This window comes from Silene latifolia, chromosome X, assembly GCF_048544455.1.
Source record: "Silene latifolia isolate original U9 population chromosome X, ASM4854445v1, whole genome shotgun sequence".
Lineage (NCBI taxonomy): Eukaryota > Viridiplantae > Streptophyta > Magnoliopsida > Caryophyllales > Caryophyllaceae > Silene > Silene latifolia.
The window spans coordinates 340,428,321-340,440,598 of NC_133537.1; the positions used below are offsets into that span (position 1 = coordinate 340,428,321).

The following is a 12,278-nucleotide window of genomic DNA, read 5'->3' on the forward strand; positions in this document are numbered from 1 at the left end:
CTTTAAACGATGGGATGGCATTTTGATTGGGTGAACCCGCTCCTGTTGCTGGTAGATGCATTCCGGTTTGAATGCTACCAGACGCATTAGGGTTTGACGAAGGTGAAGATAAAAATTCTCCCAGATGCATCGTCTTGCGTTTTGAATTCTTTTGCGATGTGGGATTGGGGTGTACGATTGTAGTATCTTGTACATTAACCGTCTGCCCCAACACCGAGGGTGGAGAGGATGGGTTTGGTTCCGGCGGGAGGCCGGCCGAAGGTTGGGACATTTTCAAAGATTTTCTAAGATTTTCTCTCTCTAAGATTTTTTCTCTCTAAAAAGTGTGTAGAAAGTGGAAATATGAGTTTCAAGTGTTGTTATTAAGTTATTTACCTGGTTAGAAAGGTTTGGGTCCGATTGACTGGTGTAAGTCCAAAAGAACAGGACTTTAATGGGTTTAATGGGATGAACCGGTTAGTCGGGTTGAATTGTGGCTTGTTTAACGATTACTGAGTTAAAACAAATGGAGTTGGGTTATAGAAAAATCACAAAATCTCATTATAGACGGCACATATCCGTCTATAACTAAAGACAGGCCAAATACAATACCACATTTCTAATAGGACAAACAACAAGTGGGGTGGTGGGGGGCCAAAAATGTCACCACTTTCAAGCTATTTGACTCGTCTTTAGTTATAGAAAGATATATCCGTTTATAGCAAGACTAGCTGATTTAACAGGTCTCATTGTAGAAGTGATCTACAACAATCATATTGGTACAAGGAGAGGAGTATATGGATGTGGAGAAACTTCAATGAATTACCAGAAATTTTTAAACAAATAGTGCACTTGATACAATTATACAGAGTACAATTCAAGCAAAGCCGAAAAACACTATAAAGCTCGAAACTTGTACAAACTCAACTGTGATTCAAACCACACAAAATCAACAAACAGGAAAAAATTATTTCAACCGAAAGTAATTCCATTTCACTGCTACGAAAATTTACGTCAATATGTGTGTGTAACCTCCTTTGAACAAGCACTTTATTATCCAATCCATTTCATTTTTTCCGATGATGGTCGTATCTTGAGCTTTTTTTCGGTCACCCTCTAGTCGGTTCTTGTTTCATCGCTGTTCCTGGTTCTGCATATGACATATGACAAGCAACTATAAGTCTATAATTAATACTGTACTCCTGTCGAGAAAAACTTTCTCATTACAGTCAAGCTTAATCAGAATGCAAACCCGGAGTTTCTGCTTCGGATTCTAGTTCTTTCACGAGATTATGTAGCTCAATAGCCAACTCAAATCTCCGTTCCTCCTTTGCTTTCAGGCATTCAAAGTTCGTCCAACCTCCAGTTTCTGGTAAATTATGTTTGACATGAACGACAATCTTGGCTTTGTCTCCCATTTCTAGGATATCCACGCTATGAAAATTAGGAGCGAATCTTTCTTTCTTGCCATTAAGATAACTAGAAAACAAAAAGACGATAGTTAATTAAAGACTGATCACGCAATTAAATTGCAGGTCTAGGAGCAAGACGGTTGATAACTGATAACAAGGAAAGGCTCACCTTACAATTCTTTGTTTCAAAGGCTCAGTTATTTTCTTGTCCGGAGAACATGGAAATTCGATGTGATCATTCCAATTGAAATCAGTCTTGTAGTTGGTTATGTGTTTGGTGGCTAAATCCGAGTTTGGATATATTACTTGATGCTGCTCGCCAATATTGCGAACATTTGAAAACGTTGTGCTCCAAATACTAATTCGAATCACTTCCATCTATATACAAATCACAAGATATCACATTAGTTATCCAAATCCCCTATCCCCTATATACACTAAAAGAATAGGAAAAACTTCAAGTTTTCCCGCCTAAAGCACATTTCCTATTTTGATAAAATCTCTTATCTATTTTCTTATTTTGATATAATCCCTTATTTAAAATTTGTCTATAAAATTTTTGTGATAAAAAACTCGTTCTTTGTATGCTAAATCGTACCTAAAAGATATGCTAATAAAAAATTTATAAACAATTTCGTTAATTTTATTTAAAAATATATACATTTCATAACATTACTCAATTTTTTTGATTTGTTTTATAGTTTATAGTTTTTTTTTTATAAAAATAAAAACTCTATAAATACCGCAACAACACCACTACCACAATGCAACGAAAATGATGTTCAACACCATACCGACAACTTGAAACTTTTGCAAGAAGATGATATCCGACTAACCACTAGGTAGATCCAATTTTCAATAATGCGAGAAGTAAAAGAAACATAACTAACCAGTTGTCCGTCATCAATAACACACAAGTCGCCAACGTCAAAGGGGTGAACAACGTATACAAAGATGAGGCCTTGAAACAAAGTACTAGCCGCGCTTCCGAATATAAATTAGGCCCCCACCACCGGTGACCCTATGAGGATGAGAACCTTTGTTGTAGCCAACCCAGTGACAAGAAGCCACATTATAAAGATGGCAGCAATAATAATCCACCCCATGACTTGATTTAAGCAATTCACCACCTCTTTTTCACTGATGAACGTATTTGTAAGAGACATGCAACTGTTTCGAGCTCTTTCCTGATCATCATATACAAATTTCAGTTTGTATATAAAGCGTACGAGAACTACGTCCATGAATAGCCTATCGTTCATGTATAGAATGTACAAAAATAAAATAATAAGGATAGTGATAGGGCGCACACCCCGTGGCGCCCAAATTGGATGCCACCCTCTCACAATCATTTTTAATTGAAGGGGTCCCCACTCACCCCATGTGAGAGGGTGGCGCCCAAATTGGGTGTCACACGGTGGCGCCCCTCCATTTTCCAAATAATAAAGGGTCAAGTTACCATAAAGATTTTAACTTTCTGGAAAGTTGTGTCTTCCGTTTTCGTCACATCAGGAAGCAGTTCAAGAAGCATATCCCAATCCTTGTCGAAATAAGGATCATCTTGAACTTGCACAATCTTCATCAATGTTTGTATGCACTTCCTGTTCCAAATGATTTTATTAAAGTTTCTTGAGCATAATCATGTTCAAATTAAAACAACTGTAAGACAGAGGAAAGTTTCTTACTCATTATTCTCTCCTGAATCATTGCATTGTAAGTGATCAAGTTCATTAACAATACTCTCCTTCGACAATGCATATTCGGCGGCCAAAAATACTTCAGCTGCCTCTTGTAGGTTATATGTGGATGATTCCTTAGGATCGAGATAATTTCTGGATTCCGGATTAAGTTGATTTATCAAGTACGCCCTGGCATTTTTTCTATCATACACATGATAGCCCTCAACGCCAGCAGAAAAAGCATCCAAAAGGACCCACTGCGCCTTCTTTTTTGGCGATGTTTTACAGCATGCCGGCCCACTGTCAACGACATTTGAACCGTCCTTAAGAGATTCGATGACCATCCAATAGTTGGTGTGACTGAGCATAATAAGGAAGTACAACTGCTTCCCTATAGCCGAAATCTTAGAATGTAACCGGTCATACACAGAACGAGCCTCCCAATACAAGAGTAAGCAAGATTTGACCAACCAAAGAAACGAGCATAGTAACATACTAACAATAGTCCAAGTACCAAATTCCAAAACTCTCTGGTCCTGAGGTGTTGTGTCTAAACGGTTGCCGAAATACACCACCCATATAACTAGAAGCATCACCATGTTTAGAATGAAGATGATGCTCCTCTTGATACCGGTGGCAACATACACTACATATTTTTGGTTAAACGCACCCTTTGCTACTTCGCCACAGCAAACTATTGATAATACATTGTTATATTTTTCCCCAACCCGTGGATGATGCCCATAAATTTCCGGTAGTGACCACACAAATAAATGAGTTAACAGTGTAATGATGTTGTAACCTATGAGAACAAAGACTGATACCTCGATCCATTTCCGAGTGTAAATTCCAAATATGTTGCTTTGTTTAAAAGTGGGTACGCTATTCATAACTACAACCTCCGCCCACAAGAACAAAAGACAGCCCACGATCTCATAACCTGAATCTCTGATGAGAACGAAACGCCTACCAAATCCAACCCGAAATACTCCTACTACTGTATAAACTAGAGATAGCAAAATTAATTGTTTCATAATGTAGATTCCACTTAAGATACAGATTATCTCAATCCACTTGGTTATAGGCAGCCCTATCGCCGATACAAGTTTTAATCCTGGAGTATACTTAGCAATTGGATAAAATAGTCCTACTTCAACTAAAAGCAACATCACAAATACAAATGTCCAGTATCGCAAAAGAAGCTTAAATTGATTTCTTTGAAAGTAGTTATCGTTGACAATGAATTGAAACAATCGTTCAAATACGGATACTGTAAATAACAGGGGCAGAATGGCAACAGTAGCAACTGTTAAAAAAACATATACCACTGGTGCAAAACATACATAGAGCAAGGACCAGATTAGATAATAAAAGGGTTTTGGTACTCGCATACCGCATATGAAAAATGAGCCACGTTTATTTACATTGGATGGACGTTCAGTTGGTTGTTCACTACCTGAAACGGGATTTTCGACAGTGAGACTAACAGAATCTGTATGCGTATTTTCTGAGGGTTGGATTTCGGAATTTTTGTCCAGGGAAACAGAGTCAACCTCCGTTTTTGTTTCCATATTTTTCAGATGCCTAGAGCATATAATTAAGAGGAATGATGATGAAGAAGAAAAAGAAACAAAAAGAAGGAAGAAACGGGAATTTAAGCTCTGTAAAGAAATCAGGGGTGTTATACTGTTATATAAGAGTATAAGAACAATGGAATATAAAAGCATACTATTCATTTTTAATAAAGTAGAGTACTCCCTCCACTCCAATAACCTGTTTACCTTGGATTAAAATACCGCTCACAAAGAATAAAAAAGGATAACAAAATGATTGAGACGGAGGGAGCAGAACTAGCTAATACTCGGTAGTAAGATTACATTATTGTAGTTGAAGTTGTCTATAAAAATCACCAAACAAGAACAAAAACTACGTTTTCTTTTTATATATTTACACACTGTAAATCTTCGTCTTCCTTACTCTCTATATATTTCATGATTCCATGAATCCATGTTCATCTTTGTGCTTTCATGTTTCACACTATATCCACTTTCCTTTCATCTACTTCTCTTTTCTTTCTTTATTTATTTTTCTTTTGCACTTTCTCTTAATATCTATCTTCTTTTGGTACTTTTATTTAACTCTATTTCAACCACATATTTCAGCTTTGCTTTTATTTAGCTCTCTCATTTCTTGGAAATACAGTAATTCAATTTGGATTCTTGGGGCACTTAGATGGAGTTCAGCTAACGGATGAAACCGAATTAAACTAAATTAAACTAAACTTAATAGAGTTAAACTGAGCTGTATTAAACTCGGTTGAACTACTGTATAGTTTAATTTGACCCTGAACAACAACATTGTTTGAACAACAACAACATTACCACAGTGCCTCAATGGCGCCCGCAAATTGCGGGGTAAGGGAGGGTCGGATGTTGAAATAAATTGTTTGAACTTAATGAAACTGAAATAAATTGAACAGAGCAGAACAGAACAAAATAAAAATGAAGTAACCTGAAATGAGGTTCGAAATAACAGAACTTACTCGAGAAACGAACTCAGCTGTCTACATTTCTTCAAGGTTTGTTCAGTTACATGCACAATCTGCTTTGGGACTGTCACCTACCAAATGAAAACATGTACAATAAATTACTGTAATATAATTACCTCATAAAATTAAAATCAACTTGTTAATAACCCTTAACTAAGTTAGACCTGTTTCTATACCAATTTCACTATAATGACTCATACAACGATCTTAAGTACAAATTTATGAAAATTTTGGGGAAGATATCGGAATAACATACACAATAGCACAAACAACAATTATTGCGACGAAATGCTGAAAAAAAAGGAAGATGGACTCACCATTGCACGATTGGCGAAAACATAATCACACTTCTTCCGATACTAAACCAGTTGGTCAAATTCCATCAATGTACATGCATACATAGTCGACTTCCCGTCATCAGCAGACACCTTCAAATTAAACCATCCTCATCCTCTTCCAAGACTTCTATCTCTATCAAACTAATGTAAGTATTTGCCCTGTGAGTTAAAGAGCTCGACCTAGTAAAATTGACCCGATCTAAACGAGCCGACTTGGTTAGGTTTACTTTGAGTCTTGAGATTTGGAACTAACCCAAAGCGCCTAAATATGACCCAAAATCTTAAAAAACTCTATATCAACTCTCAAACCGAGTTTTGTTGGACATGAAATTAATCCAATCCAAAATAACTTGAAGACTCCAATTTTGTTGGACATGAGACATACGGAGTATATGAATGTAGAGTATCTCAATAGATTACCAGAAATTCTTGAACAATTAGTTGCACATAACGATACAAATCAAGCAAGCCGAAAAACACCGTAAAGCCTAGAAGATGTACAAACTCAACTGCAATGCTAACCACACATAAATAAAATAACCGAACACCAAAAAACAACTTCAATCAAAAGTAATTCGATCCATTTCGCAGCTATGAAAATTTACGTAAATATGCGTAACCTCCTTAGAACAAGCACTTTTTTTATATCCAAACCATTTCCATCTTTCCGAAGACCATCGTATCCTGTGCCATTATTCAATCATCCTCTAGCCGGTTCTTGTTTCATCTCTGCTACTAATTCTGCAACGACGCATGATAAGCAAACCATAAGTAATAGCCATGTTGCCCATGTAGAGAAAATTTCTCGTTATAGTCAAGCTTAGTCAGAATGCAAACCCGGAGTTTCGGCCTCAAATTCTAGTTCTTTCACGAGATTCTGTAGGTCAATAGCCAGCTTAAATCTCCGTTTCTCCTTCGCTTTCAGGCATTCAAAGTACGTCCAACCTCCAGTTTCTGGTAACTTATGTTTGACATGAACAACAATCTTGGCTTTGTCTCCAATTTCCAAGATATCCACGCTATGAAAATTAGGGGCGAATCTTTCTTTCTTGCCATTAAGATACCTAGAAATCAAAAACCGATTGTTAATAAAGATCGAACACTACATTAAAAATTGGGTCAAGGAACCAGGTGTGTGATAACAACAATTCAACAAAATGCTCACCTTACAATTTTTTCTTCCAAAGGCACGGTTATTTTCTTGTCCGGAGAACATAGGAACTCGATGCGATCATGCCAATTGAAACTAGTCTTGTAGTTGGTAATATGTTTGACGGCTAAATCCGAGTTTGGATATATTACTTGATACTGCTCACCGAAATTGCGAACATTTGAAAAAGTTGTGCTCCATATACTAATTCGATTCACTTCCAGCTACACAAATCACAAGAATATCGTATTATTTATCTAAATATAAGAAAGTCACATGAACAACAACAAATGTAATGAAAATGATGTTCAACACCATAACTGAAACTTATGTGAGAAGATGATATCTAGCTAACCACAAGGTAGATCTTATTTTCAATGATGCGAAAAGTAACATAAACATAACTAACCAGTTCTCCGTCAATGATACATAGGTCGCCAACGTCAAAGGGGTGAACAACATATACAAAGATGAGGCCTTGAAACAAATTCTTAGCCGTGTCTCCGAATATAAATGAGGCCGCCAAAGCCGGTGATGCTATGAGTACAAGTACCGTTGTTGAAGCCAACCCAGTGACAAGAAGCCACATTATAAAGATCGCACCAATAATAATCCACCCCATGACTTGATCTAAGCAATTCACCACCTCACGTTCACTAATAAACGTATTTGTAAGAAACATGCAACTGTTTCGGGTTCTTTCCTGATCATTATATACAAAATTCAACTGTCAACTATATTTCATAGAGGATATTCATCTGACTTGACTACACTTGGGCAGATTGAATTAGTACTCTATTAACTTTGTTCATTGTGAATAGGAATAGATAATGTATAGAATGTGAAAACAAAAAAAGAGGGCAAATGTACCATAAATGTTTTAACTTTCTGGAAAGTTATTTCTTCCTCGGTCTTCACATCAGGAAGGAGTTCACGAAGCATTTGCCAATCCTCGGTGAAATAAGCTTCACCTTTAACTTGTACGATCTTCCTCAATGTTTCTATAAACATCCTGTTCCAAACAAATTAAGGAAAGAGATATTACATTGTTACTAATGATTTTATGAAATGGAACCAAGTTTGAATTTCTTAAGCAAGCACATTTAACTTCTAAACAATTGAAAGACAAAGCAAAGTTTCTTACAGATTATTCCCTTCTGAATAATTGTGTTGTAAATGATGGAGATCATCAACAATACTCTCCTTCGACAATGCATATTGGGCAAACAAAAAAAGTTCAGATGCCCTTTTTAGGTCGAATGTGGATGACAGCTTTGGATCAAGATGATCTATCAATTTCGCCCTGACCCTTTTTCTATCAAAGGAGCAGCCATCCTCAATGTCATAAGAATTAGTAACCAAAAGGACCCACTGTGCCTTCTTTTTAGGTGCTGTTTTAGAGCATAACGACCCACAATTAAAGACATTTGAATCATCCTCAGGAAATTCGATGACCTTCTCATAGTGGGTGTGACTGAGCATAATAAGGAAGTACAACTGCTTCCCTATAGCCGTAATCTTAGAATGTAATCGGTCATACACTGAATGAGCCTCCCAATACAAGAGTACGCAAGATTTGATCAACCAAAGAAACGAGCATAGTAAAATACTAACCATAGTCCAAGTACCGAATTCCAAAACTCCCTTGTCCTGGGGTGTTCTGTCTAGACGGTTGCCGAAATACACCAGCCATGTAATTAGAAGCATCAACATGCTTAGAATGAAGATGATGCTGCTCTTGATACCGGTGGCAACATACACTAAATATTTTTGGTTAAAGGCACCCTTACCTATTTTGTCACAGCAAACTATTGATAATACATGGTTAAATTTCACACCAACCCCTGGATGATGTCTAAAAATTTTCGGTAGTGACCACACAAAAAAATGAGTTAACAATGTAATGATGTTGTAACCTATGAGGAGAAAGAGGGATACCTTAATCCATTTCCGAGTGTAAATTCCAAATATGTTGCTTTGCTTAAAAGTAGGTACGCTATTCATGACTACAACCTCCGCCCACAAGAAAAAAAGACAACCAACGATCTCAGCAGTCGATTCAAAAAGAATGAGACGTTTTTCATCTTCACCTGAAGTTACTTGTCCTAGTATAACAATTATAGACATCCAAATGAATTGGCTCATAAGGTAGATTCCAATTAGCATACAAACTATCTTAATCCACTTGGTTATCGGCAACCCTATGATCAATACAAGCTTTAATCCAGGAACATATTTTGCAATAGGATAAAATAGTCCTACTTCAACCAAAAGCAACATCCCAAGTACTAATATCCAATAGCGCAAAAGAACCCTAAATAGTCTGATTTTATGAAGAAGGTCTTTATGACTGACAATGAATTGAAGAAATCGTGAAAATACGAATGCAGCGAATAACAGAGGCACAATGGTCACAGTAGCAACAGTTAGAAAAACATATGCCACTGGTGCAAAACATACAAAGAGCAAGCAACAGATTAAATAACAGAAGGGCTTAGGTACTCGAACGCCGCATATTAAAAATGAGCCATATTTATCTAAGATGGATGGAAATTTGGTTGGTTGCTCACTACCTGAAACGGGGTTTTCGACTCTGAGACTAACAGAATCTGTAACTGTATTTTGTGCAGGTTGGATTTCGGATTTTTTTACCTGGGAAACGGAGTCAACCTCCGTTTTTGTTTCCATATTTTCCCAATGCCAAGAGCATACAATTGCGAAGTATGATGATGAAGAAGGAAAAGAAACAAAAAAGGAGGAAGAAATGGGAATTTGAGTTCTCCAAACAACTTCTGGGTGTTATATAGTCGAAGAAATCAGGAGTTGTACGAGAACAATGATCTATAGAAGCATAGTAAGATTACATTATTGTAGTTGAAGTTGTTTAATGTTTCTTTTTATATTCTTACTCTATCTATCTTCTTCTTCATCACTCTTCATATATTTCATGTTTCCATGAAGCCATGCTCATCTTTGAGCTTTCATGTTTCTCGCTACCCGCTTTCATTCATCTACTTCTCCCTTCTTTGTTTATTGCTTTTTTCTACGTGGTACCTTGTATTACTGACACAGTCAAATTTTGTAAAGAAAATAAGTTTACAATCAAACGATAATTCCTAAAATTATTCCAAAAAATCAATAAAAGTGCATAAACAAATAAAAGTGACGGATTAGAGCATTAGGGTACTTCAAGTTTAGGGGATATCAGTGACGCTTTTAAAAAATGGAATGAGGGTAACACGCAAAAAAACACTTCTTTGTTTGTCTTTTAATCTTCTCACTCTATAAATCTTCTTCTTCCTCACGACGTAGTTAACAGTAAGATTACGTTATTCTAGTTGAAGTTGTGGATAAAAATCACCAAACAAGAACAAAAACATGAATACTTTTTCTTTATTTATTCTCACTCAATGAATCTTCTTCTTCCTTACTCTTCGTACGTTTCATGTTTCCATGAATCCATGTACATCTCTGAGCTTTCATGTTTCACACTATCCACTTTCCTTTCATCTACTCCCTCCGTCACGGTTAATTATTATCCTTTGGTTTTCGCACAAATACCAAGGAAAAAGATATGGGCCAATTACCAAATGACAAGTGAAATAAATTGGGTGTGAATGATCAAATTGCTCATCAAGTTCATTCTTAAAATAGAAAAGACAACAAATTATTGAGACACCCTAATATAGAAAAGAACAATAAATGACACGGACATAGGGAGTACTTTTTTTTTCTTTTACTCACTCCGTGTCAGTCATTTGTTTACCTCTCTAATTCGGGAATGCTTTCATGAATTATTTGATTATCCACCTCATCTTTATCCACTTGTCATCCAACAACTATATCTACAAATGTTCTCTCCCCTCTCCTTGATCTTTGTGCCAAAATCAAAGAAAACAAATGACCGGCATAAAGGGAGAAATTGCTAAGCAATTTCATTTATTGGATGTAATTCATTTTGGGGAACTTAGGCATTGTTCTTTTCGACTGTAATTTATGTTGACTTGATTCAATTAAACTTAATTTAACTGATTGAATAGAACTTAATAGAGGCGGAGCATAAGTGAACTTTTCTTAATAGAATTAAACTGAATTGAACTACTACTACAAAATACCCAAATTTGATTGAACATAACTGCCCTTAACTAAATTTGATGAAGTTACACTACATTGAATTGAACTGAAATTAAGCTAGAAAGAACACGCCTTACTCGAGAAACAAACTCAGTTGACTATATTTCTGTAAGGCTTGGTCAATTACTGCTCACTCCGCTTTTGGCTGTCAGCCTACCAAATGAAACCATGTACAATGAATTAATATAATTATATACCGTCTCAATCGTTTGTTTACCTTCTTTTATGAGCAATATTTTAATCAAATCAATTGGTTAATAACCCATAATTAAATTGACCTGTTTCTATATCCGTTTCACAATAAGCTACGAAAAATACAAAATTATGAAAAAATTGTGGAAGATATAACTGAAATAACATGCACAATTACAGAAATAGCAATTACTGGAAGGAAATTCTAAAAAATAAGGAAGATTAGTTCTTACAATTGCATAATTGGGGAAAACATAATCGCAATTCTTCGTAAATCAGTTGATCAAAATTCAAATTCAATCATAATTGTAGACATGCATGTATTATCATCGTTTTCCTATGATCAGCAGGTTCAATCTAATCATCGTATTCCCCTTCTAGAACTTTGTATCTTCATAATATCGAACGAGTGAAAGTATTTGATCCGTGAATATTTGGGAGCTTCACTTGGTAAAATTAACCCGATCTGAATAAGCCGATTTGATTGGGTTTATATTTGAGACTTGAAAGTTGAAACTAGCCCATAGTCCCTAAATATGGCCCATAATCTTAAAATAATCCAATCTACTCTTAAACCGAATTTTTATAATATGGACGGTCTAATTTTAAATCGTACTTACTTAACTATATTTATTATTTACAATACAAATTTTAAGTCCGTTATTATTTGACCAATCGTGAAATGTACAACACAATCGATCAAATTGATCTGAACAATTCAACGACCCGTTTGTCAGTTCAACCGACATTTTTCCGGCGAGTAAAAGTGACATTCGAGATAGTCTATCTTTATATTTATTGAGTCTTAAATATAATATTTTATTTTTAAGACTCAATTGAAATTTT

At 35.8% G+C, this 12,278-nt stretch overlaps 1 protein-coding gene across 7 annotated transcripts; it reads right to left on the bottom strand.

Annotated features, from left to right (window-relative positions):
• Window positions 1–773: 773 nt before the first annotated feature.
• LOC141619423 (mechanosensitive ion channel protein 9-like) lies at window positions 774–11,901 on the bottom strand. 7 transcript variants are annotated; one of them, XM_074436441.1, is made up of 10 exons: window positions 11,666–11,901; window positions 11,318–11,393; window positions 8,251–9,211; window positions 7,977–8,118; window positions 7,516–7,809; window positions 7,122–7,330; window positions 6,794–7,020; window positions 5,936–6,697; window positions 5,613–5,689; window positions 4,095–4,184 (listed from the first exon to the last, which is right to left on the bottom strand). In XM_074436441.1, the coding sequence occupies exons 3-8, from the start codon at window positions 9,108–9,110 to the stop codon at window positions 6,657–6,659; spliced, it is 1,773 nt and encodes a 590-aa protein (XP_074292542.1). In that variant the 5' UTR covers window positions 9,111–9,211; window positions 11,318–11,393; window positions 11,666–11,901; the 3' UTR covers window positions 4,095–4,184; window positions 5,613–5,689; window positions 5,936–6,656. The 7 variants fall into 7 exon arrangements, with proteins under 7 accessions (XP_074292540.1, XP_074292541.1, XP_074292542.1 ...); XM_074436437.1 differs by having other exon boundaries at window positions 8,251–10,160; XM_074436435.1 differs by having other exon boundaries at window positions 8,251–10,169.
• Between the last annotated feature and the right edge of the window lie 377 nt (window positions 11,902–12,278).